Raw genomic sequence first — 26,342 nt, 5'->3', positions numbered from 1 at the left:
CAGGCTTCAACCTGGAGACACACGGTTACACACAGGCTTCAACCTGGAGACACACAGTTACACACAGGCTTCAACCTGGAGACACACAGTTACACACAGGCTTCAACCTGGAGACACACAGTTACACACAGGCTTCAACCTGGAGACACACAGTTACACACAGGCTTCAACCTGGAGACACACGGTTACACACAGGCTTCAACCTGGAGACACACAGGCTTCAACCTGGAGACACACAGTTACACACAGGCTTCAACCTGGAGACACACAGTTACACACAGGCTTCAACCTGGAGACACACAGTTACACACAGGCTTCAACCTGGAGACACACAGGCTTCAACCTGGAGACACACAGTTACACACAGGCTTCAACCTGGAGACACACAGGCTTCAACCTGGAGACACACAGTTACACACAGGCTTCAACCTGGAGACACACGGTTACACACAGGCTTCAACCTGGAGACACACGGTTACACACAGGCTTCAACCTGGAGACACACAGTTACACACAGGCTTCAACCTGGAGACACACAGTTACACACAGGCTTCAACCTGGAGACACACAGTTACACACAGGCTTCAACCTGGAGACACACAGGCTTCAACCTGGAGACACACAGTTACACACAGGCTTCAACCTGGAGACACACAGTTACACACAGGCTTCAACCTGGAGACACACAGTTACACACAGGCTTCAACCTGGAGACACACAGTTACACACAGGCTTCAACCTGGAGACACACAGTTACACACAGGCTTCAACCTGGAGACACACAGGCTTCAACCTGGAGACACACAGTTACACACAGGCTTCAACCTGGAGACACACGGTTACACACAGGCTTCAACCTGGAGACACACGGTTACACACAGGCTTCAACCTGGAGACACACAGTTACACACAGGCTTCAACCTGGAGACACACAGTTACACACAGGCTTCAACCTGGAGACACACAGTTACACACAGGCTTCAACCTGGAGACACACAGTTACACACAGGCTTCAACCTGGAGACACACGGTTACACACAGGCTTCAACCTGGAGACACACAGGCTTCAACCTGGAGACACACAGTTACACACAGGCTTCAACCTGGAGACACACAGTTACACACAGGCTTCAACCTGGAGACACACAGTTACACACAGGCTTCAACCTGGAGACACACAGGCTTCAACCTGGAGACACACAGTTACACACAGGCTTCAACCTGGAGACACACAGGCTTCAACCTGGAGACACACAGTTACACACAGGCTTCAACCTGGAGACACACGGTTACACATTTAAACACACACATATGGTAACAAATACAGTGCATTCGGAAAGTATTCAGACCCCTTCACTTTTTCCACATTTTGTTACGTTACAGCCTTATTCTAAAATTGATGAGGAAAACAATTATTTAATCCATCTACACACTATATCTCATAATGACAAAGCAAAAATAGGTTTAGACATTGCTAATTTATTAAAAATAAACAAATACCTTATTTACATAAGTATTCAGACCCTTTGCTATGAGACTCGAAATTGAGCTCAGGTGCATCCTGTTTCCATTGATCATCCTTGAGATGTTTCTACAACTTGATTGGAGTCCACCTGTGGTAAATTCAATTGATTGGACATGATTTGGAAAGGTACACACCTGTCTATATAAGGTCCCACAGTTGAAAGTGCATGTCAGAGCAAAAACCAAGTCTTGAGGTCGAAGGAATTGTCCGTAGAGCTCCAAGATAGGATTGTGTTGAGGCACAGATCTGGGGAAGGGTACCAAAACATTTCTGCAGCATTGAAGGTCCCCAAGAACACAGTGGCCTCCATCATTCTTAAATGGAAGAAGTTTGGAACCACCAAGACTCTTCCTAGAGCTGGCCGCCCGGCCAAACTGAGCAATCGGGGGAGAAGGGCCTTGGTCAGGGAGGTGACCAAGAACCCGATGGTCACTCTGACAGAGCTCCAGAGTTCCTCTGCGGAGATGGGAGAACATTCCAGAAGGACAACCATCTCTGCAGCACGCCACCAATCAGGCCTTTATGGTAGAGTGGCCAGAAGCCACTCCTATAGTAAAAGGCACATGACAGCCCGCTTGGAGTTTGCCAAAAGGCACTTAAAGGACTCTCAGACCATGAGAAACAAGATTATCTGGTCTGATGAAACCAAGATTGAACTCTTTGCCTGAATGCCAAGCATCACGTCTGGAGGAAACCTGGCACCATCCCTACGGTGAAGCATGGTGGTGGCAGCATCATGCTGTGGGGATGTTTTTCAGCGGCAGAGACTGGGAGAGTAGTCAGGATCGAGGGAAAGATGAACGGAGCAAAGTACAGAGAGATCCTTGATGAAAACCTGCTCCAGAGCTCTCAGGACCTCAGACTGGGGCGACGGTTCACCTTCCAACAGGACAACGACCCTAAGCACACAGCCAAGACAACACAGGAGTGGCTTCGGGACAAGTCTCTGAATGTCGTTGAGTGGCCCAGCCAGAGCCTGGACTTGAACCTGATCGAACATCTCGGGAGAGACCTGAAAATAGCTGTGCAGCGACGCTCCCCATCCAACCTGACAAAGCTTGAGAGGATCTGCAGAGAAGAATGGGAGAAACTCCTCAAATACAGGTGTGCCAAGCTTGTAGCGTCATACCCAAGAAGACTCAAGGCTGTAATCACTGCCAAAGGTGCTTCAACAAAGTACTGAATAAAGGGTCTGAATACTTATGTACATGTTTTTTTTTTTGGGGGGGGGATACATTTGCAAAAATGTCTAAAAACCTGTTTTCGCTTTGTCATTATGGGGTATTGTGTGTAGATTGATGAGGGAAAAAAACATTTAATCCATTTTAGAATAAGGCTGTAACGTAACAAAATGTGGAAAAAGTCAAAGGGTCTGAATACTTTCTGAAGGCGCTGTATATACACACACATATACAGTTACAAATACACACACACACACACACACACACACACACACACACACACACACACACACACACTGTTACAAATATAAAAACACACACACAGGCCTAATTCTCCACAGTCCTGTCATGGATTCAACAGGATTGGGTTAGGGTGTAGGGGTTAGGGTGTAGGGGTTAGGGTGTAGGGGTTAGGGTGTAGGGGTTAGGGTGTAGGGGTTAGGGTGTAGGGGTTAGGGTCTAAGGGCTAGGGTGTAGGGGTTAGGGTGTAGGGGTTAGGGTGTAGGGGTTAGGGTGTAGGGGGTAGGGGTTAGGGTGTAAGGGGTAGGGTGTAGGGGTTAGGGGTTAGGGTGTAGGGTGTAGGGGTTAGGGTCGAAGGGTTAGGGTGTAGGGGTTAGGGTGTAAGGGGTAGGGGTTAGGGTCTAAGGGTTAGGGTGTAGGGGTTAGGGTGTAGGGGTTAGGGTGTAAGGGTTAGGGTGTAGGGGTTAGGGTGTAGGGGTTAGGGTGTAAGGGTTAGGGTGTAGGGGTTAGGGATGGGGTTAGGGTGTAGGGGTTAGGGTTAGGGGTTAGAGTGTAGGGGTTAGGGTCTAAGGGTTAGGGTGTAGGGGTTAGGGTGTAGGGGTTAGGGTGTGGGGGTTAGGGTGTAGGGGTTAGGGTCTAGGGGTTAGGGTGTAGGGGTTAGGGTGTAGGGGTTAGGGTGTAGGGGTTAGGGGTTAGGGTCTAAGGGTTAGGGTGTAGGGGTTAGGGTGTAGGGGTTAGGGTGTAGGGGTTAGGGTGTAGGGGGTAGGGTGTAGGGGGTAGGGTGTAGGGGTTAGGGTGTAAGGGGTAGGGGTTAGGGTGTAGGGGTTAGGGTGTAGGGGTTAGGGTGTAGGAGTTAGGGTGTAGGGGTTAGGGTCTAAGGGTTAGGGTCTAAGGGTTAGGGGGTAGGGTGTAGGGTGTAGGGGGTAGGGGTTAGGGTGTAGGGGTTAGGGTCTAAGGGTTAGGGTGTAGGGGTTAGGGTCTAAGGGTTAGGGTGTAGGGGTTAGGGTGTAGGGGTTAGGGTCTAAGGGTTAGGGTCTAAGGGTTAGGGTGTAGGGGGTAGGGGTTAGGGTGTAGGGGTTAGGGTCTAAGGGTTAGGGTGTAGGGGTTAGGGTCTAAGGGTTAGGGTGTAGGGGTTAGGGTGTAGGGGTTAGGGTGTAGGGGTTAGGGTGTAGGGGTTAGGGTCTAAGGGTTAGGGTGTAGGGGTTAGGGTGTAGGGGTTAGGGTCTAAGGGGTAGGGTGTAGGGGTTAGGGGTTAGGGTGTAGGGGTTAGGGTGTAGGGGTTAGGGTCTAAGGGTTAGGGTGTAGGGGTTAGGGTGTAGGGGGTAGGGTCTAAGGGTTAGGGTCTAAGGGTTAGGGTCTAAGGGTTAGGGGGTAAGGGTTAGGGTGTAGGGGTTAGGGTCTAGGGGGTAGGGTGTAGGGGTTAGGGTGTAGGGGTTAGGGTGTAGGGGTTAGGGTCTAAGGGTTAGGGTCTAAGGGTTAGGTTGTAGGGGTTAGGGTCTAAGGGTTAGGGTGTAGGGGTTAGGGTGTAGGGGTTAGGGTGTAGGGGGTAGGGTGTAGGGGTTAGGGTGTAGGGGTTAGGGTGTAGGGGTTAGGGTGTAGGGGTTAGGGTCTAAGGGTTAGGGTGTAGGGGTTAGGGTCTAAGGGTTAGGGTCAGGGGGTAGGGTGTAGGGGTTAGGGTGTAGGGGTTAGGGTCTAAGGGGTAGGGTGTAGGGGTTAGGGTGTAGGGGTTAGGGTCTAAGGGTTAGGGTGTGGGAGTTAGGGTCTAAGGGTTAGGTTGTAGGGGTTAGGGTCTAAGGGGTAGGGTGTAGGGAATAGGGGTTAGGGTGTAGGGGTTAGGGTCTAAGGGTTAGGGTCTAAGGGTTAGGGGGTAGGGTGTAGGGGGTAGGGGTTAGGGGTTAGGGTGTAAGGGGTAGGGGTTAGGGTGTAGGGGTTAGGGGGTAGGGGTTAGGGGTTAGGGTGTAAGGGGTAGGGTGTAGGGGTTAGGGTCTAAGGGTTAGGGTGTAGGGGTTAGGGTGTAGGGGTTAGGGTGTAGGGGTTAGGGTGTAAGGTGTAGGGGTTAGGGTCTAAGGGTTAGGGTGTAGGGGTTAGGGTGTAGGGGTTAGGGTGTAGGGGTTAGGGTCTAAGGGTTAGGGTGTAAGGGTTAGGGTGTAGGGGTTAGGGTGTAGGGGTTAGGGTGTAGGGGTTAGGGTGTAGGGGTTAGGGTTAGGGGTTAGAGTGTAGGGGTTAGGGTCTAAGGGTTAGGGTGTAGGGGTTAGGGTGTAGGGGTTAGGGTGTAGGGGTTAGGGTGTAGGGGTTAGGGTGTAAGGGGTAGGGGTTAGGGTCTAGGGGTTAGGGTGTAGGGGTTAGGGTGTAGGGGTTAGGGTGTAGGGGGTAGGGGTTAGGGTGTAAGGGGTAGGGGTTAGGGGGGTAGGGGTTAGGGTGTAGGGGTTAGGGGGTAGGGGTTAGGGTGTAGGGGTTAGGGTCTAAGGGTTAGGGTGTAAGGGTTGGGGTGTAATTGTTGGGGTGTAGGGGTTAGGGTGTAGGGGTTAGGGTGTAAGGGTTAGGGTGTAGGGGGTAGGGTCTAAGGGTTAGGGTGTAGGGGTTAGGGTGTAGGGGTTAGGGTGTAGGGGTTAGGGTCTAAGGGTTAGGGTGTAGGGGTTAGGGTGTAGGGGTTAGGGGTTAGGGTCTAAGGGTTAGGGTCTAAGGGTGTAGGGGGTAGGGTGTAGGGGTTAGGGTGTAGGGGTTAGGGTGTAAGGGGTAGGGGTTAGGGTCTAGGGGTTAGGGTGTAGGGGTTAGGGTGTAGGGGTTAGGGTGTAGGGGGTAGGGGTTAGGGTGTAGGGGTTAGGGGGGTAGGGGTTAGGGTGTAAGGGGTAGGGGTTAGGGGGGTAGGGGTTAGGGTGTAGGGGTTAGGGGGTAGGGGTTAGGGTGTAAGGGTTGGGGTGTAAGGGTTGGGGTGTAAGGGTTGGGGTGTAGGGGTTAGGGTGTAGGGGTTAGGGTGTAAGGGTTAGGGTGTAGGGGGTAGGGTCTAAGGGTTAGGGTGTAGGGGTTAGGGTGTAGGGGTTAGGGTCTAAGGGTTAGGGTGTAGGGGTTAGGGTGTAGGGGTTAGGGGTTAGGGTCTAAGGGTTAGGGTTTAAGGGTGTAGGGTGTAGGGGTTAGGGGTTAGGGTGTAGGGGTTAGGGTGTAAGGGGTTAGGGTGTAGGGGTTAGGGGGTAGGGGTTAGGGTGTAAGGGTTAGGGTGTAGGGGTTAGGGTCTAAGGGTTAGGGTCTAAGGGTTAGGGTGTAGGGGTTAGGGTCTAAGGGGTAGGGTGTAGGGTTAGGGTGTAGGGGTTAGGGTGTAGGGGTTAGGGTCTAAGGGTTAGGGTCTAAGGGTTAGGGTGTAGGGGTTAGGGTGTAGGGGTTAGGGTTAAGGGGTAGGGGTTAGGGTCTAAGGGTTAGGGTGTAGGGGTTAGGGTGTAAGGGTTAGGGTGTAGGGGTTAGGGTGTAGGGGGTAGGGGTTAGGGTGTAAGGGGTAGGGGTTAGGGTGTAGGGGTTAGGGTCTAAGGGTTAGGGTGTAAGGGTTAGGGTGTAGGGGTTAGGGTGTAAGGGGTTAGGGTGTAGGGGTTAGGGTCTAAGGGTTAGGGTGTAGGGGTTAGGGTCTATGGGTGTAGGGTGTAGGGGTAGGGGTTAGGGTGTAGGGGTTAGGGTGTAGGGGTTAGGGTGTAGGGGTTAGGGGTTAGGGTCTAAGGGTTAGGGTCGTAGGGGTAGGGGTTAGGGGTTGGGTCGTAGGGGTTAGGGTGTAGGGGGTAGGGGTTAGGGGGTAGGGGTTAGGGGTTAGGGTGTAAGGGTTAGGGTGTAGGGGTTAGGGTGTAAGGGGTAGGGGTTAGGGTGTAGGGGTTAGGGTGTAGGGGTAGGGGTTAGGGTGTAGGGGTTAGGGTGTAGGGGTTAGGGTCTAAGGGTTAGGGGGTAGGGGTTAGGGTGTAGGGGTTAGGGTCTAAGGGTTAGGGTGTAGGGGTTAGGGTGTAGGGGTTAGGGTGTAGGGGTTAGGGTCTAAGGGTTAGGGTGTAAGGGGTAGGGTGTAGGGGTTAGGGTCTAAGGGTTAGGGTGTAAGGGGTAGGGTGTAGGGGTTAGGGTGTAGGGGTTAGGGTGTAGGGGTTAGGGTCTAAGGGTTAGGGTGTAGGGGTAGGGTGTAGGGGTTAGGGTGTAGGGGTTAGGGTGTAGGGAGTAGGGGTTAGGGTGTAGGGGTTAGGGTGTAGGGGTTAGGGTGTAAGGGTTAGGGTGTAGGGGTTAGGGTGTAGGGGTTAGGGTCTAAGGGTTAGGGTGTAGGGGTTAGGGTGTAGGGGTTAGGGTCTAAGGGGTAGGGTGTAGGGGTTAGGGGTTAGGGTGTAGGGGTTAGGGGGTAGGGGTTAGGGGGTAGGGGTTAGGGTGTAGGGGTTAGGGTCTAGGGGTTAGGGTGTAGGGGGTAGGGTGTAGGGGGTAGGGGTTAGGGTGTAGGGGTTAGGGTCTAAGGGTTAGGGGTTAGGGTGTAAGGGGTTAGGGTGTAGGGGTTAGGGGGTAGGGGTTAGGGTGTAAGGGTTAGGGTGTAGGGGTTAGGGTCTAAGGGTTAGGGTGTAGGGGTTAGGGTCTAAGGGGTAGGGTGTAGGGGTTAGGGTGTAGGGGTTAGGGTCTAAGGGTTAGGGTGTAGGGGTTAGGGTGTAGGGGTTAGGGTGTAGGGGGTAGGGGTTAGGGTGTAAGGGGTAGGGTGTAGGGGTTAGGGTGTAAGGGGTTAGGGTGTAGGGGTTAGGGTCTAAGGGTTAGGGTGTAAGGGTTAGGGTGTAGGGGTTAGGGTGTAGGGGTTAGGGTGTAGGGGTTAGGGTCTAAGGGTTAGGGTGTAGGGTGTAGGGGTTAGGGTGTAGGGGTTAGGGTGTAGGGGTTAGGGTCTAAGGGTGTAGGGGGTAGGGGTTAGGGGTTAGGGTGTAAGGGGTTAGGGTGTAGGGGTTAGGGGGTAGGGGTTAGGGGGTAGGGGGTAGGGTGTAGGGGGTAGGGGTTAGGGTGTAAGGGTTAGGGTGTAGGAGTTAGGGTGTAAGAGGTAGGGGTTAGGGTGTAGGGGTTAGGGTGTAGGGGTAGGGGTTAGGGTGTAGGGGTTAGGGTCTAAGGGTTAGGGTCTAAGGGTTAGGGGGTAGGGTGTAGGGGGTAGGAGTTAGGGTCTAAGAGTTAGGGTGTAGGGGTTAGGGTCTAAGGGTTAGGGTGTAGGGGTTAGGGTGTAGGGGTTAGGGTGTAGGGGTTAGGGTCTAAGGGTTAGGGTGTAGGGGTTAGGGTGTAGGGGTTAGGGTGTAGGGGTTAGGGTCTAAGGGTTAGGGTCTAAGGGGTAGGGGTTAGGGTGTAGGGGTTAGGGTGTAGGGGGTAGGGGTTAGGGTGTAGGGGGTAGGGTGTAGGGGTTAGGGTGTAGGGGTTAGGGTGTAGGGGTTAGATTCTAAGGGTTAGGGTGTAGGGGTTAGGGTCTAAGGGTTAGGGTGTAGGGGTAGGGTGTAGGGGTTAGGGTGTAGGGGTTAGGGTGTAGGGGTTAGGGTGTAGGGTTTAGGGTGTAGGGAGTAGGGGTTAGGGTGTAGGGGTTAGGGTCTAAGGGTTAGGGTGTAGGGGTTAGGGTGTAGGGGTTAGGGTCTAAGGGGTAGGGGGTAGGTGTAGGGGTTAGGGGTTAGGGTGTAGGGGTTAGGGTGTAGGGGTTAGGGTGTAGGGGTTAGGGTCTAAGGGTTAGGGTGTAGGGGTTAGGGTGTAGGGGTTAGGGTGTAGGGGTTAGGGTGTAGGGGTTAGGGTCGAAGGGTTAGGGTGTAGGGGTTAGGGTGTAGGGGTTAGGGTGTAGGGGTTAGGGTGTAGGGGTTAGGGTGTAGGGTGTAGGGGTTAGGGTGTAGGGGTTAGGGTCGAAGGGTTAGGGTGTAGGGGTTAGGGTGTAGGGTGTAGGGGTTAGGGTGTAGGGGTTAGGGTGTAGGGGTTAGGGTGTAGGGGTTAGGGTCTAAGGGTTAGGGTGTAGGGGTTAGGGGTAGGGGTTAGGGTGTAGGGGTTAGGGTGTAGGGGTTAGGGTCTAAGGGTTAGGGTGTAGGGGTTAGGGTGTAGGGGTTAGGGTGTAAGGGGTAGGGGTTAGGGTGTAGGGGTTAGGGTCTAAGGGTTAGGGTGTAAGGGTTAGGGTGTAGGGGTTAGGGTGTAGGGGTTAGAGTCTAAGGGTTAGGGTGTAGGGGTTAGGGTGTAGGGGTAGGGTGTAGGGGTTAGGGTGTAGGGGTTAGGGTCTAAGGGTGTAGGGGTTAGGGTCTAAGGGTTATGGTGTAGGGGTTAGGGGGTAAGGGTTAGGGTGTAGGGGTTAGGGTGTAGGGGTTAGGGTGTACGGGTTAGGGTCTAAGGGTGTAGGGGTTAGGGTCTAAGGGTTAGGGTGTAGGGGTTAGGGTGTAGGGGGTAGGGGTTAGGGGTTAGGGTGTAGGGGTTAGGGTGTAGGGGTTAGGGTGTAGGGGTTAGGGTCTAAGGGTTAGGGGGTAGGGGTTAGGGTGTAGGGGTTAGGGTCTAAGGGTTAGGGTGTAGGGGTTAGGGTGTAGGGGTTAGGGTGTAGGGGTTAGGGTCTAAGGGTTAGGGTGTAAGGGGTAGGGTGTAGGGGTTAGGGTCTAAGGGTTAGGGTGTAAGGGGTAGGGTGTAGGGGTTAGGGTGTAGGGGTTAGGGTGTAGGGGTTAGGGTCTAAGGGTTAGGGTGTAGGGGTAGGGTGTAGGGGTTAGGGTGTAGGGGTTAGGGTGTAGGGAGTAGGGGTTAGGGTGTAGGGGTTAGGGTGTAGGGGTTAGGGTGTAAGGGTTAGGGTGTAGGGGTTAGGGTGTAGGGGTTAGGGTCTAAGGGTTAGGGTGTAGGGGTTAGGGTGTAGGGGTTAGGGTCTAAGGGGTAGGGTGTAGGGGTTAGGGGTTAGGGTGTAGGGGTTAGGGGGTAGGGGTTAGGGGGTAGGGGTTAGGGTGTAGGGGTTAGGGTCTAGGGGTTAGGGTGTAGGGGGTAGGGTGTAGGGGGTAGGGGTTAGGGTGTAGGGGTTAGGGTCTAAGGGTTAGGGGTTAGGGTGTAAGGGGTTAGGGTGTAGGGGTTAGGGGGTAGGGGTTAGGGTGTAAGGGTTAGGGTGTAGGGGTTAGGGTCTAAGGGTTAGGGTGTAGGGGTTAGGGTCTAAGGGGTAGGGTGTAGGGGTTAGGGTGTAGGGGTTAGGGTCTAAGGGTTAGGGTGTAGGGGTTAGGGTGTAGGGGTTAGGGTGTAGGGGGTAGGGGTTAGGGTGTAAGGGTTAGGGTGTAGGGGTTAGGGTGTAAGGGGTTAGGGTGTAGGGGTTAGGGTCTAAGGGTTAGGGTGTAAGGGTTAGGGTGTAGGGGTTAGGGTGTAGGGGTTAGGGTGTAGGGGTTAGGGTCTAAGGGTTAGGGTGTAGGGTGTAGGGGTTAGGGTGTAGGGGTTAGGGTGTAGGGGTTAGGGTCTAAGGGTGTAGGGGGTAGGGGTTAGGGGTTAGGGTGTAAGGGGTTAGGGTGTAGGGGTTAGGGGGTAGGGGTTAGGGGGTAGGGGGTAGGGTGTAGGGGGTAGGGGTTAGGGTGTAAGGGTTAGGGTGTAGGAGTTAGGGTGTAAGAGGTAGGGGTTAGGGTGTAGGGGTAGGGTGTAGGGGTTAGGGTGTAGGGGTTAGGGTGTAGGGAGTAGGGGTTAGGGTGTAGGGGTTAGGGTGTAGGGGTTAGGGTGTAAGGGTTAGGGTGTAGGGGTTAGGGTGTAGGGGTTAGGGTCTAAGGGTTAGGGTGTAGGGGTTAGGGTGTAGGGGTTAGGGTCTAAGGGGTAGGGTGTAGGGGTTAGGGGTTAGGGTGTAGGGGTTAGGGGGTAGGGGTTAGGGGGTAGGGGTTAGGGTGTAGGGGTTAGGGTCTAGGGGTTAGGGTGTAGGGGGTAGGGTGTAGGGGGTAGGGGTTAGGGTGTAGGGGTTAGGGTCTAAGGGTTAGGGGTTAGGGTGTAAGGGGTTAGGGTGTAGGGGTTAGGGGGTAGGGGTTAGGGTGTAAGGGTTAGGGTGTAGGGGTTAGGGTCTAAGGGTTAGGGTGTAGGGGTTAGGGTCTAAGGGGTAGGGTGTAGGGGTTAGGGTGTAGGGGTTAGGGTCTAAGGGTTAGGGTGTAGGGGTTAGGGTGTAGGGGTTAGGGTGTAGGGGGTAGGGGTTAGGGTGTAAGGGTTAGGGTGTAGGGGTTAGGGTGTAAGGGGTTAGGGTGTAGGGGTTAGGGTCTAAGGGTTAGGGTGTAAGGGTTAGGGTGTAGGGGTTAGGGTGTAGGGGTTAGGGTGTAGGGGTTAGGGTCTAAGGGTTAGGGTGTAGGGTGTAGGGGTTAGGGTGTAGGGGTTAGGGTGTAGGGGTTAGGGTCTAAGGGTGTAGGGGGTAGGGGTTAGGGGTTAGGGTGTAAGGGGTTAGGGTGTAGGGGTTAGGGGGTAGGGGTTAGGGGGTAGGGGGTAGGGTGTAGGGGGTAGGGGTTAGGGTGTAAGGGTTAGGGTGTAGGAGTTAGGGTGTAAGAGGTAGGGGTTAGGGTGTAGGGGTTAGGGTGTAGGGGTAGGGGTTAGGGTGTAGGGGTTAGGGTCTAAGGGTTAGGGTCTAAGGGTTAGGGGGTAGGGTGTAGGGGGTAGGAGTTAGGGTCTAAGAGTTAGGGTGTAGGGGTTAGGGTCTAAGGGTTAGGGTGTAGGGGTTAGGGTGTAGGGGTTAGGGTGTAGGGGTTAGGGTCTAAGGGTTAGGGTGTAGGGGTTAGGGTGTAGGGGTTAGGGTGTAGGGGTTAGGGTCTAAGGGTTAGGGTCTAAGGGGTAGGGGTTAGGGTGTAGGGGTTAGGGTGTAGGGGGTAGGGGTTAGGGTGTAGGGGGTAGGGTGTAGGGGTTAGGGTGTAGGGGTTAGGGTGTAGGGGTTAGATTCTAAGGGTTAGGGTGTAGGGGTTAGGGTCTAAGGGTTAGGGTGTAGGGGTAGGGTGTAGGGGTTAGGGTGTAGGGGTTAGGGTGTAGGGGTTAGGGTGTAGGGTTTAGGGTGTAGGGAGTAGGGGTTAGGGTGTAGGGGTTAGGGTCTAAGGGTTAGGGTGTAGGGGTTAGGGTGTAGGGGTTAGGGTCTAAGGGGTAGGGGGTAGGTGTAGGGGTTAGGGGTTAGGGTGTAGGGGTTAGGGTGTAGGGGTTAGGGTGTAGGGGTTAGGGTCTAAGGGTTAGGGTGTAGGGGTTAGGGTGTAGGGGTTAGGGTGTAGGGGTTAGGGTGTAGGGGTTAGGGTCGAAGGGTTAGGGTGTAGGGGTTAGGGTGTAGGGGTTAGGGTGTAGGGGTTAGGGTGTAGGGGTTAGGGTGTAGGGTGTAGGGGTTAGGGTGTAGGGGTTAGGGTCGAAGGGTTAGGGTGTAGGGGTTAGGGTGTAGGGTGTAGGGGTTAGGGTGTAGGGGTTAGGGTGTAGGGGTTAGGGTGTAGGGGTTAGGGTCTAAGGGTTAGGGTGTAGGGGTTAGGGGTAGGGGTTAGGGTGTAGGGGTTAGGGTGTAGGGGTTAGGGTCTAAGGGTTAGGGTGTAGGGGTTAGGGTGTAGGGGTTAGGGTGTAAGGGGTAGGGGTTAGGGTGTAGGGGTTAGGGTCTAAGGGTTAGGGTGTAAGGGTTAGGGTGTAGGGGTTAGGGTGTAGGGGTTAGAGTCTAAGGGTTAGGGTGTAGGGGTTAGGGTGTAGGGGTAGGGTGTAGGGGTTAGGGTGTAGGGGTTAGGGTCTAAGGGTGTAGGGGTTAGGGTCTAAGGGTTATGGTGTAGGGGTTAGGGGGTAAGGGTTAGGGTGTAGGGGTTAGGGTGTAGGGGTTAGGGTGTACGGGTTAGGGTCTAAGGGTGTAGGGGTTAGGGTCTAAGGGTTAGGGTGTAGGGGTTAGGGTGTAGGGGTTAGGGGTTAGGGTGTAGGGGTTAGGGTGTAGGGGTTAGGGTGTAGGGGTAAGGGTCTAAGGGTTAGGGTCTAGGAGTTAGGGGTTAGGGTGTAGGGGTTAGGGTGTAAAGGGTTAGGGTGTAGGGGTTAGGGTGTAGGGGGTAGGGGTTAGGGTGTAGGGGTTAGGGTGTAGAGGTCAGGGTGTAGGGGTTAGGGTGTAGGGGTTAGGGTGTAGGGGTTAGGGTCTAAGGGTTAGGGGGTAGGGTGTAGGGGTTAGGGTCTAAGGGTTAGGGTGTAGGTGTTAGGGTCTAAGGGTTAGGGTGTAGGGGTTAGGGTGTAGGGGTTAGGGTGTAGGGGTTAGGGTGTAGGGGTTAGGGTCTAAGGGTTAGGGTGTAGGGATTAGGGTGTAGGGGTTAGGGTGTAGGGGTTAGGGTCTAAGGGGTAGGGTGTAGGGGTTAGGGTGTAGGGGTTAGGGTCTAAGGGTTAGGGTGTAGGGGGTAGGGGTTAGGGGTTAGGGTGTAGGGGTTAGGGTGTAGGGTCTAAGGGGTAGGGTGTAGGGGTTAGGGTGTAGAGGTCAGGGTGTAGGGGTTAGGGTGTAGGGGTTAGGGTGTAGGGGTAGGGGTTAGGGTGTAGGGGTTAGGGTCTAAGGGTTAGGGGGTAGGGTGTAGGGGTTAGGGTGTAGGGGTTAGGGTCTAAGTGTTAGGGTGTAGGGGTTAGGGTCTAAGGGTTAGGGTGTAGGGGTTAGGGTGTAGGGGTTAGGGTGTAGGGGTTAGGGTCTAAGGGTTAGGGTGTAGGGGTTAGGGTGTAGGGGTTAGGGTCTAAGGGGTAGGGTGTAGGGGTTAGGGTGTAGGGGTTAGGGTCTAAGGGTTAGGGTGTAGGGGTTAGGGTCTAAGGGTTAGGGTGTAGGGGTTAGGGTCTAAGGGTTAGGGTGTAGGGGTTAGGGTGTAAGGGGTAGGGTGTAGGGGTTAGGGGTTAGGGTGTAGGGGTTAGGGTCTAAGGGTTAGGGGGTAGGGTGTAGGGGTTAGGGTGTAGGGGTTAGGGTGTAAGGGGTAGGGGTTAGGGTGTAGGGGTTAGGGTGTAGGGGTTAGGGTGTAGGGGGTAGGGGGTAGGGTGTAGGGGTAAGGGTGTAGGGGTTAGGGTGTAGGGGTTAGGGTGTAGGGGTTAGGGTCGAAGGGTTAGGGTGTAGGGGTTAGGGTGTAAGGGGTAGGGGTTAGAGTGTAGGGGTTAGGGTGTAGGGGTTAGGGTGTAGGGATTAGGGGTTAGAGTGTAGGGGTTAGGGTCTAAGGGTTAGGGTGTAGGGGTTAGGGTGTAGGGGGTAGGGGTTAGGGTCTAAGGGTTAGGGTGTAGGGGTTAGGGTGTAAGGGTTAGGGTGTAAGGGTTAGGGTGTAGGGGTTAGGGGTTAGGGTGTAGGGGTTAGGGTCTAAGTGTTAGGGTCTAAGGGTTAGGGTGTAAGGGTTAGGGTGTAGGGGGTAGGGTCTAAGGGTTAGGGTGTAGGGGTTAGGGTGTAGGGGTTAGGGTGTATGGGTTAGGGTGTAGGGGTTAGGGTCTAAGGGTGTAGGGGTTAGGGGTTAGGGTTAAGGGTTAGGGTGTAGGGTGTAAGGGGTTAGGGTGTAGGGGTTAGGGGGTAGGGTGTAAGGGTTAGGGTGTAGGGGTTAGGGTCTAAGGGTTAGGGTCTAAGGGTTAGGGTGTAGGGGTTAGGGTGTAAGGGGTAGGGTGTAGGGGTTAGGGTGTAGGGGTTAGGGTGTAGGGGTTAGGGTGTAGGGTCGAAGGGTTAGGGTCGAAGGGTTAGGGTGTAAGGGGTAGGGGTTAGGGTCTAAGGGTTAGGGTGTAGGGTGTAGGGGTTAGGGTGTAGGGGTTAGGGTGTAAGGGTTAGGGTGTAGGGGTTAGGGTTAGGGGTTAGAGTGTAGGGGTTAGAGTGTAGGGGTTAGGGTCTAAGGGTTAGGGTGTAGGGGTTAGGGTGTAGGGGTTAGGGTGTAGGGGTTAGGGTGTAGGGGTTAGGGTGTAAGGGGTAGGGGTTAGTGTGTAGGGGTTAGGGTGTAGGGGTTAGGGTGTAGGGGTTAGGGTGTAGGGGTTAGGGTGTAAGGGTTAGGGTGTATGGGGTAGGGTGTAGGGGTTAGGGTGTAGGGGTTAGGGTGTAGGGTCTAAGGGTTAGGGTGTAGGGGTTAGGGTGTAGGGGTTAGGGTGTAGGGTGTAGGGGTTAGGGTCTAAGGGTTAGGGTCTAAGGGTGTAGGGGGTAGGGGTTAGGGTGTAGGGGTTAGGGTGTAGGGGTTAGGGTGTAGGGGTTAGGGTCTAAGGGTTAGGGTCTAAGGGTGTAGGGTGTAGGGGTTAGGGTGTAGGGGTTAGGGTGTAGGGGTTAGGGTGTAGGGGTTAGGGTGTAAGGGGTAGGGGTTAGGGTCTAAGGGTTAGGGTGTAGGGGTTAGGGTGTAGGGGTTAGGGTGTAGGGGTTAGGGTGTAAGGGTTAGGGTGTAGGGGTTAGGGTGTAGGGGGTAGGGTGTAGGGGGTAGGGTGTAAGGGTTAGGGTGTAGGGGTTAGGGTGTAGGGGGTAGGGTCTAAGGGTTAGGGTGTAGGGGTTAGGGTGTAGGGGTTAGGGTGTAGGGGTTAGGGTGTAGGGGTTAGGGGTTAGGGTCTAAGGGTGTAGGGTGTAGGGGGTAGGGGTTAGGGGTTAGGGTGTAGGGGTTAGGGTGTAGGGGTTAGGGTCTAAGGGTGTAGGGTGTAGGGGTTAGGGGTTAGGGTGTAGGGGTTAGGGTGTAGGGGTTAGGGGGTAGGGGTTAGGGTGTAGGGGGTAGGGGTTAGGGTGTAAGGGTTAGGGTGTAGGGGTTAGGGTGTAAGGGGTAGGGGTTAGGGTGTAGGGGTTAGGGTGTAGGGGTTAGGGTGTAGGGGTAGGGGTTAGGGTGTAGGGTGTAGGGGTTAGGGTCTAAGGGTTAGGGTCTAAGGGTTAGGGGGTAGGGTGTAGGGGTTAGGGTTTTAGGGGTTAGGGTCTAAGGGTTAGGGTGTAGGGGTTAGGGTCTAAGGGTTAGGGTGTAGGGGTTAGGGTGTAGGGGTTAGGGTGTAAGGGTTAGGGTGTAGGGGTTAGGGTCTAAGGGTTAGGGTGTAAGGGGTTAGGGTCTAAGGGGTAGGGTGTAGGGTGTAGGGGTTAGGGTGTAGGGGTTAGGGGTTAGGGTGTAGGGGTTAGGGTGTAGGGGTTAGGGTCTAAGGGTTAGGGTGTAGGGGTTAGGGTCTAAGGGTTAGGGTGTAGGGTGTAGGGGTTAGGGTGTAGGGGTTAGGGTGTAGGGGTTAGGGGTTAGGGTGTAAGGGTTAGGGTGTAGGGGTTAGGGTGTAAGGGTTAGGGTGTAGGGGTTAGGGTGTAAGGGTTAGGGTGTAGGGGTTAGGGTGTAGGGGTTAGGGTGTAGGGGTTAGGGTGTAGGGGTTAGGGTGTAGGGGTAGGGTGTAAGGGTTAGGGTGTAGGGGTTAGGGTGTAGGGGTTAGGGTGTAGGGGTTAGGGTCTAAGGGTTAGGGTGTAGGGGTTAGGGTCTAAGGGGTAGGGTGTAGGGGTTAGGGTCTAAGGGTTAGGGTCTAAGGGTTAGGGGGTAGGGTGTAGGGTGTAGGGGTTAGGGTGGAAGGGTTAAAACATCCGCATGCTTCCCAGCCGAAACAGTTCGGTAGAGTTTGTGCATATAAACTGAACAACATTATAAACGCAACATGTAAAGTGGTTTTATGAGCTGAAATAAAAGATCCCAGAAATGTTCCATACGCACAAAAAGCGTATTTTTCAAAACTGTTGTGCACAAATGTGTTTCCATCCCTGTTAGTGAGCATTTCTCCTTTGCCAAGATAATCCATCCACCTGACAGGTGTGGCCTATCAAGAAGCTGATTAAACAGCATGATCATTACACAGGTGCACCTTGTGCTGGGGACAATAAAAGGCCACTCTAAAATGTGCAGTTTCGTCACACAACACACAATGGCCACATATGTCTCAAGTTTTGAGGGAGCGTGCAATTGGCATGTTGACTGCAGGAATGTCCACCAGAACTGTTGCCAGAGAATGTAATGTTATTTTCTCCAACATGGTTTTAGAGAACGGGGCAGAACACGTGTAACACACCAGCCCAGCGACTAAGATCTCCTCGACAAAAACATCAACATTTATGACAGATTTATCTTAGATGAATTCTGATTATTTTGAGGAAGTGTGTAATGGCTCGGCGTCTCAAGTACTATTGCCGCTTTTTTCTCTTTCTTCAAGCGAAGGTCTTTTAAGGGAGTATGGAGCAACGCATTGGGTTCAGAGTTCAGAGTTCAGCTAGACACCAGCCGAACTGAAGCATACTGACACCTTTAGGGTGGAAGGGTTAGGGTGGAAGGGCTAGGGTGGAAGGGTTAGGGTGGAAGGGTTAGGGTGGAAGGGCTAGGGTGGAAGGGCTAGGGTGGAAGGGTGGAAGGGTTAGGGTGGAAGGGCTAGGGTGGAAGGGCTAGGGTGGAAGGGTTAGGGTGGAAGGGTTAGGGTGGAAGGGTTAGGGTGGAAGGGTTAGGGTGGAAGGGTTAGGGTGGAAGGGTTAGGGTGGAAGGGGGTTAGGGTGGAAGGGTGGAAGGGTTAGGGTGGAAGGGTGAAAGGGTTAGGGTGGAAGGGCTAGGGTGGAAGGGTGGAAGGGTTAGGGTGGAAGGGTGGAAGGGTTAGGGTGGAAGGGTTAGGGTGGAAGGGTTAGGGTGGAAGGGTTAGGGTGGAAGGGGGTTAGGGTGGAAGGGGGTTAGGGTGGAAGGGCTAGGGTGGAAGGGTTAGGGTGGAAGGGTTAGGGTGGAAGGGGCTAGGGTGGAAGGACTAGGGTGGAAGGGCTAGGGTGGAAGGGTTAGGGTGGAAGGGTTAGGGTGGAAGGACTAGGGTGGAAGGACTAGGGTGGAAGGGCTAGGGTGGAAGGGTTAGGGTGGAAGGGTTAGGGTGGAAGGGGCTAGGGTGGAAGGACTAGGGTGGAAGGGCTAGGGTGGAAGGGTTAGGGTGGAAGGGCTAGGGTGGAAGGACTAGGGTGGAAGGGCTAGGGTGGAAGGGTTAGGGTGGAAGGGGCTAGGGTGGAAGGACTAGGGTGGAAGGACTAGGGTGGAAGGGCTAGGGTGGAAGGGTTAGGGTGGAAGGGTTAGGGTGGAAGGGGTTAGGGTGGAAGGACTAGGGTGGAAGGACTAGGGTGGAAGGGCTAGGGTGGAAGGGTTAGGGTGGAAGGGGCTAGGGTGGAAGGACTAGGGTGGAAGGACTAGGGTGGAAGGGGCTAGGGTGGAAGGGCTAGGGTGGAAGGGCTAGGGTGGAAGGGTTAGGGTGGAAGGGGGTTAGGGTGGAAGGGGCTAGGGTGGAAGGACTAGGGTGGAAGGGTTAGGGTGGAAGGGTTAGGGTGGAAGGGCTAGGGTGGAAGGGCTAGGGTGGAAGGGCTAGGGTGGAAGGGTTAGGGTGGAAGGGTTAGGGTGGAAGGGGGTTAGGGTGGAAGGGGCTAGGGTGGAAGGACTAGGGTGGAAGGGTTAGGGTGGAAGGGCTAGGGTGGAAGGGTTAGGGTGGAAGGGCTAGGGTGGAAGGACTAGGGTGGAAGGGCTAGGGTGGAAGGGTTAGGGTGGAAGGGGCTAGGGGCTAGGGTGGAAGGACTAGGGTGGAAGGGCTAGGGTGGAAGGGTTAGGGTGGAAGGGGCTAGGGTGGAAGGACTAGGGTGGAAGGACTAGGGTGGAAGGGGCTAGGGTGGAAGGGTTAGGGTGGAAGGGCTAGGGTGGAAGGACTAGGGTGGAAGGACTAGGGTGGAAGGGGCTAGGGTGGAAGGGTTAGGGTGGAAGGGCTAGGGTGGAAGGGGGTTAGGGTGGAAGGGGCTAGGGTGGAAGGACTAGGGTGGAAGGGCTAGGGTGGAAGGGTTAGGGTGGAAGGGCTAGGGTGGAAGGGTTAGGGTGGAAGGGCTAGGGTGGAAGGACTAGGGTGGAAGGGTTAGGGTGGAAGGACTAGGGTGGAAGGGGGTTAGGGTGGAAGGGCTAGGGCGGAAGGGTTAGGGTGGAAGGGTTAGGGTGGAAGGGCTAGGGTGGAAGGACTAGGGTGGAAGGGGGTTAGGGTGGAAGGGTTAGGGTGGAAGGGCTAGGGTGGAAGGGTTAGGGTGGAAGGGGGTTAGGGTGGAAGGGTTAGGGTGGAAGGGCTAGGGTGGAAGGGATAGGGTGGAAGGGTTAGGGTGGAAGGGCTAGGGTGGAAGGGCTAGGGTGGAAGGGTTAGGGTGGAAGGGATAGGGTGGAAGGGTTAGGGTGGAAGGGGGTTAGGGTGTGAGGGCTAGGGTGGAAGGGCTAGGGTGGAAGGGTTAGGGTGGAAGGGTGTCTTGGTTAAAGGGATGTTCCACCACTTAAAGTACCAAACATTAAGAACACCTTCCTAATATTGACTTGCCCCCCCCCCCTAGAGTGGAGAGAGGACACTCAGTATATAGAGGATGACTAGAGTGGAGAGAGGATGACTAGAGTGGAGAGAGGACACTCAGTATATAGAGGATGACTAGAGTGGAGAGAGGATGACTAGAGTGGAGAGAGGACACTCAGTATATAGAGGATGACTAGAGTGGAGAGAGGATGACTAGAGTGGAGAGAGGACACTCAGTATATAGAGGATGACTAGAGTGGAGAGAGGATGACTAGAGTGGAGAGGGGCTGACTAGAGTGGAGAGGGGCTGACTAGAGTGGAGAGAGGATGACTAGAGTGGAGAGAGGATGACTAGAGTGGAGAGAGGATGACTAGAGTGGAGAGAGGATGAGCAGAGTGGAGAGGGGATGACTAGAGTGGAGAGAGGATGAGTAGAGTGGAGATGACTAGAGTGGAGAGAGGATGACTAGAGTGGAGAGAGGATGACTAGAGTGGAGAGAGGACACTCAGCATATAGAGGATGACTAGAGTGGAGAGAGGATGACTAGAGTGGAGAGAGGACACTCAGTATATAGAGGATGACTAGAGTGGAGAGAGGATGACTAGAGTGGAGAGAGGACACTCAGCATATAGAGGATGACTAGAGTGGAGAGAGGATGACTAGAGTGGAGAGAGGATGACTAGAGTGGAGAGAGGATGACTAGAGTGGAGAGGGGCTGACTAGAGTGGAGAGAGGATGACTAGAGTGGAGAGGGGCTGACTAGAGTGGAGAGGGGATGACTAGAGTGGAGAGAGGATGACTAGAGTGGAGAGAGGATGACTAGAGTGGAGAGAGGATGACTAGAGTGGAGAGAGGATGAGTAGAGTGGAGAGGGGATGACTAGAGTGGAGAGAGGATGACTAGAGTGGAGAGAGGATGACTAGAGTGGAGAGGGGATGACTAGAGTGGAGAGAGGATGAGTAGAGTGGAGAGGGGATGACTAGAGTGGAGAGAGGATGACTAGAGTGGAGAGAGGATGACTAGAGTGGAGAGAGGACACTCAGCATATAGAGGATGACTAGAGTGGAGAGAGGATGACTAGAGTGGAGAGAGGATGACTAGAGTGGAGAGAGGACACTCAGTATATAGAGGATGACTAGAGTGGAGAGAGGATGACTAGAGTGGAGAGAGGACACTCAGCATATAGAGGATGACTAGAGTGGAGAGAGGATGACTAGAGTGGAGAGAGGATGACTAGAGTGGAGAGAGGACACTCAGTATATAGAGGATGACTAGAGTGGAGAGAGGATGACTAGAGTGGAGAGAGGATGACTAGAGTGGAGAGAGGACACTCAGTATATAGAGGATGACTAGAGTGGAGAGAGGATATATAATAATAATAATAATAATATGCCATTTAGCAGACGCTTTTATCCAAAGCGACTTACAGTCATTCGTGCATAAATTTTTTTGTATGGGTGGTCCCGGGGATCGAACCCACTACCTTGGCGCTACAAGCGCCGTGCTCTACCAGCTGAGCTACAGAGGACCACGTGGAGAGAGGAGAGAGGACACTCAGTATATAGAGGATGACTAGAGTGGAGAGGGGATGACTAGAGTGGAGAGAGGACACTCAGTATATAGAGGATGACTAGAGTGGAGAGAGGATGACTAGAGTGGAGAGAGGATGACTAGAGTGGAGAGAGGACACTCAGTATATAGAGGATGACTAGAGTGGAGAGAGGATGACTAGAGTGGAGATGGGATGACTAGAGTGGAGAGAGGATGACTAGAGTGGAGAGAGGATGACTAGAGTGGAGAGAGGACACTCAGTATATAGAGGATGACTAGAGTGGAGAGAGGTGACTAGAGTGGAGAAGGGATGACTAGAGTGGAGAGGGGATGACTAGAGTGGAGAGAGGATGACTAGAGTGGAGAGAGGACACTCAGTATATAGAGGATGACTAGAGTGGAGAGAGGATGACTAGAGTGGAGAAGGGATGACTAGAGTGGAGAGGGGATGACTAGAGTGGAGAGAGGACACTCAGTATATAGAGGATGACTAGAGTGGAGAGAGGATGACTAGAGTGGAGAAGGGATGACTAGAGTGGAGAGAGGATGACTAGAGTGGAGAGAGGATGACTAGAGTGGAGAGAGGACACTCAGTATATAGAGGATGACTAGAGTGGAGAGAGGATGACTAGAGTGGAGAAGGGATGACTAGAGTGGAGAGGGGATGACTAGAGTGGAGAGAGGATGACTAGAGTGGAGAGAGGACACTCAGTATATAGAGGATGACTAGAGTGGAGAGAGGATGACTAGAGTGGAGAAGGGATGACTAGAGTGGAGAGAGGATGACTAGAGTGGAGAGAGGATGACTAGAGTGGAGAGAGGACACTCAGTATATAGAGGATGACTAGAGTGGAGAGAGGATGACTAGAGTGGAGAAGGGATGACTAGAGTGGAGAGAGGATGACTAGAGTGGAGAGGGGATGACTAGAGTGGAGAAGGGATGACTAGAGTGGAGAGGGGATGACTAGAGTGGAGAGGGGATGACTAGAGTGGAGAGAGGATGACTAGAGTGGAGAGAGGATGACTAGAGTGGAGAGGGGATGACTAGAGTGGAGAAGGGATGACTAGAGTGGAGAGGGGATGACTAGAGTGGAGAGGGGATGACTAGAGTGGAGAAGGGATGACTAGAGTGGAGAGGGGATGACTAGAGTGGAGAGAGGATGACTAGAGTGGAGAGAGGATGACTAGAGTGGAGAGAGGACACTCAGTATATAGAGGATGACTAGAGTGGAGAGGGGATGACTAGAGTGGAGAGGGGATGACTAGAGTGGAGAGAGGACACTCAGTATATAGAGGATGACTAGAGTGGAGAGGGGATGACTAGAGTGGAGAGGGGATGACTAGAGTGGAGAGAGGATGACTAGAGTGGAGAGGGGATGACTAGAGTGGAGAGAGGATGACTAGAGTGGAGAGAGGACACTCAGTATATAGAGGATGACTAGAGTGGAGAGAGGACACTCAGTATATAGAGGATGACTAGAGTGGAGAGAGGATGACTAGAGTGGAGAGAGGACACTCAGTATATAGAGGATGACTAGAGTGGAGAGAGGATGACTAGAGTGGAGAGAGGACACTCAGTATATAGAGGATGACTAGAGTGGAGAGGGGATGACTAGAGTGGAGAGGGGATGACTAGAGTGGAGAGAGGATGACTAGAGTGGAGAGAGGATGACTAGAGTGGAGAGAGGATGACTAGAGTGGAGAGAGGATGACTAGAGTGGAGAGAGGATGACTAGAGTGGAGAGAGGACACTCAGTATATAGAGGATGACTAGAGTGGAGAGGGGATGACTAGAGTGGAGAGGGGATGACTAGAGTGGAGAGAGGACACTCAGTATATAGAGGATGACTAGAGTGGAGAGAGGATGACTAGAGTGGAGAGGGGATGACTAGAGTGGAGAGAGAATGACTAGAGTGGAGAGGGGATGACTAGAGTGGAGAGAGGATGACTAGAGTGGAGAGGGGATGACTAGAGTGGAGAGAGGACACTCAGTATATAGAGGATGACTAGAGTGGAGAGGGGATGACTAGAGTGGAGAGGGGATGACTAGAGTGGAGAGAGGATGACTAGAGTGGAGAGAGGATGACTAGAGTGGAGAGAGGATGACTAGAGTGGAGAGAGGATGACTAGAGTGGAGAGGGGATGACTAGAGTGGAGAGGGGATGACTAGAGTGGAGAGGGGATGACTAGAGTGGAGAGGGGATGACTAGAGTGGAGAGGGGATGACTAGAGTGGAGAGGGGATGACTAGAGTGGAGAGAGGACACTCAGTATATAGAGGATGACTAGAGTGGAGAGGGGATGACTAGAGTGGAGAGGGGATGACTAGAGTGGAGAGAGGATGACTAGAGTGGAGAGAGGATGACTAGAGTGGAGAGGGGATGACTAGAGTGGAGAGGGGATGACTAGAGTGGAGAGAGGATGACTAGAGTGGAGAGGGGACACTCAGTATATAGAGGATGACTAGAGTGGAGAGAGGATGACTAGAGTGGAGAGGGGATGACTAGAGTGGAGAGGGGATGACTAGAGTGGAGAGGGGATGACTAGAGTGGAGAGGGGATGACTAGAGTGGAGAGGGGATGACTAGAGTGGAGAGAGGATGACTAGAGTGGAGAGGGGATGACTAGAGTGGAGAGAGGGCACTCAGTATATAGAGGATGACTAGAGTGAATGATGATTGGCTCACAGCTCTGTGACATCAGCGTGGGTTCGGCCAATAGGAATGACACTGGGGTAGATGTTGATTGGCTGGAGATAAGACAGGAAGTCTTTGATCTGAAAACAGGAAGAAGATAAGAGCATCACACACAGAGCCAGACAGACAGATAGACAGGCAGGCAGGCAGGCAGGAGTGGAGAGAGGCAGGCAGGCAGGCAGAGAGGCAGGCAGGCAGGAGTGGAGAGAGGCAGAGAGGCAGGCAGAGAGGCAGGCAGGCAGGAGTGGAGAGAGGCAGGCAGAGAGGCAGGCAGGCAGGAGTGGAGAGAGGCAGAGAGGCAGGCAGAGAGGCAGGCAGGCAGGAGTGGAGAGAGGCAGAGAGGCAGGCAGGCAGGAGTGGAGAGAGGCAGGCAGGCAGGAGTGGAGAGAGGCAGAGAGGCAGGCAGGCAGGAGTGGAGAGAGGCAGAGAGGCAGGCAGGCAGGAGTGGAGAGAGGCAGAGAGGCAGGCAGGCAGGAGTGGAGAGAGGCAGAGAGGCAGGCAGGCAGGAGTGGAGAGAGGCAGAGAGGCAGGCAGGCAGGAGTGGAGAGGGGCAGAGAGGCAGGCAGGCAGAGAGGCAGGCAGAGAGGCAGGCAGAGAGGCAGGCAGGCAGGCAGGCAGGCAGGCAGGCAGACAGACAGACAGACAGACAGACAGACAGACAGACAGACAGACAGACAGACAGACAGACAGACAGACAGACAGACAGACAGACAGACAGACAGACAGACAGACGTCTCACCTCAGAGTAGGATGAGTGGAAGGAAAAGCAGGCTCTGTAGGAACTGGCGCCTGTCCTGAAAACATTCCACATCTGTGTAAGATGATAGTGTGAGTGTGTTTATACTGTGTGTGTGTGTGTGTTTATACTGTGTGTGTGTGTGTGTGTGTGTGTACCTGACGATGACGTTAGTCCTCTGTGTTCTCTCTCCAAACCAGATAGTGGAGGGTTTGATACTGATGATCCTCAGAGGAGTTCCATCTGGTGCAGAGGAACCACAGGGCAGCCTGCTGGCACGCACAAACTCCTCATCCTACACACAGACCACAACATGCCTAATGTTTCCATTGGTTAGGGCTTGGTAAGGGGCTAATGTTTCCATTGGTTAGGGCTTGGTAAGGGGCTAATGTTTCCATTGGTTAGGGCTTGGTAAGGGAAAGGGGGCGTGAAGCAGCGTTACCTTGGGGTGACGGCAGGCATGGATCTGAGTGGCTCGATCCGTGGTCACATGACTCAGAATCTCTGGCATCTTCTTAAACATGTCCAGGGTGTTGACATGAATCTACAACACACCATGTGTCATTATTTGTCATCCTTAACACAAAGTGTGTGTGTGTTGGTCACCTACCTGTGTGTGAAACTCGTCCCCCAGGTTAGTGAAGAGGTATTCATATCCGTATGCAGCTTTACAGTTGAGCCACACTGCATGGTACTCACTCCTACTGACCCAGTCCTGTACCAGCCCCCGGATAGCATGTAGACACGTCTCCTACACACACACACACACACACACACACACACACACACACACACACACACACAGTCCTACTGACTCAGTCCTGTACCAGACAATGAATACCACAGGACATCAAAAGTAGACTCACCAATCTGATATATTATAAAACTCTCTCTTTGTATCACTCTCTCTCTCTCTCTCTCTCTCTCCCTCTCTCTCTAGCCTCCCTCTCCCTCTCTCTCTCTCCCTCCCTCTCTCTAGCTCTCCCTCTCTAGCTCTCTCTCTCCCTCCCTCTCTCTAGCTTTCTCCGAATCCCACTCACTCACCCTGCTGGGGATCTGGTAGAAGCGAGGGTCGTAGAAGGTGGAGTCCAGATACACACTCTTGATGTCTTTCACCCTGGAACACCACACAGCATACTGTCTGGCATTGGAACTGAGGACTGGTGACAGTATATTGTTTAGGTGTTGCTTGGTGTGTTCACTCCAGTGTGCTGTAAGGGTGGATGTATATTCTCTAGGTGTTGCTTGATGTGTTCACTCCAGTGTGCTGGTAAGGGTGGATGTACAGTGGAGGAAAAAAGTATTTAGTCAGCCACCAATTGTGCAAGTTCTCCCACTTAAAAAGATGAGAGAGGCCTGTAATTTTCATCATAGGTACACGTCAACTATGACAGACAAAATGAGAGAAGAAATTCCAGAAAATCACATTGTAGGATTTTTAATGAATTTATTTGCAAATTATGGTGGAAAATAAGTATTTGGTCAATAACAAAAGTTTCTCAATACTTTGTTATATACCCTTTGTTGGCAATGACACAGGTCAAACGTTTTCTGTAAGTCTTCACAAGGTTTTCACACACTGTTGCTGGTATTTTGGCCCATTCCTCCATGCAGATCTCCTCTAGAGCAGTGATGTTTTGGGGCTGTCGCTGGGCAACACGGACTTTCAACTCCCTCCAAAGATTTTCTATGGGGTTGAGATCTGGAGACTGGCTAGGCCACTCCAGGACTTTGAAATGCTTCTTACAAAGCCACTCCTTCGTTGCCCGGGCGGTGTGTTTGGGATCATTGTCATGCTGAAAGACCCAGCCACGTTTCATCTTCAATGCCCTTGCTGATGGAAGGAGGTTTTCACTCAAAATCTCACGATACATGGCCCCATTCATTCTTTCCTTTACACGGATCAGTCGTCCTGGTCCCTTTGCAGAAAAACAGCCCCAAAGCATGATGTTTCCACCCCCATGCTTCGCAGTAGGTATGGTGTTCTTTGGATGCAACTCAGCATTCTTTGTCCTCCAAACACGACGAGTTGAGTTTTTACCAAAAAGTTATATTTTGGTTTCATCTGACCATATGACATTCTCCCAATCCTCTTCTGGATAATCCAAATGCACTCTAGCAAACTTCAGACGGGCCTGGACATGTACTGGCTTAAGCAGGAGGACACGTCTGGCACTGCAGGATTTGAGTCCCTGGCGGCGTAGTGTGTTACTGATGGTAGACTTTGTTACTTTGGTCCCAGCTCTCTGCAGGTCATTCACTAGTTCG

General features: G+C 53.3%; 1 protein-coding gene across 1 annotated transcript in view; it reads right to left on the bottom strand.

The window, feature by feature from the left end:
* Positions 1-26,342, bottom strand: part of dclre1c (DNA cross-link repair 1C, PSO2 homolog) — a gene marked incomplete at both ends in the record, with an annotated part of 55,181 nt that overhangs the window by 3,551 nt on the left and 25,288 nt on the right. The window contains 6 exons of the mRNA XM_084191795.1: positions 23,330-23,418; positions 24,078-24,132; positions 24,233-24,369; positions 24,517-24,618; positions 24,685-24,825; positions 25,119-25,191. Of these exons, the coding sequence (XP_084047921.1) occupies positions 23,330-23,418; positions 24,078-24,132; positions 24,233-24,369; positions 24,517-24,618; positions 24,685-24,825; positions 25,119-25,191 (597 nt within the window). The remainder of the gene's footprint in view (positions 1-23,329; positions 23,419-24,077; positions 24,133-24,232; positions 24,370-24,516; positions 24,619-24,684; positions 24,826-25,118; positions 25,192-26,342) is intronic.

Source organism: Coregonus lavaretus (genome assembly GCF_964263955.1).
Source record: "Coregonus lavaretus genome assembly, contig: HAP1_SCAFFOLD_1172, whole genome shotgun sequence".
NCBI lineage: Eukaryota > Metazoa > Chordata > Actinopteri > Salmoniformes > Salmonidae > Coregonus > Coregonus lavaretus.
This window is presented reverse-complemented; position numbering and strand designations above follow the sequence as displayed.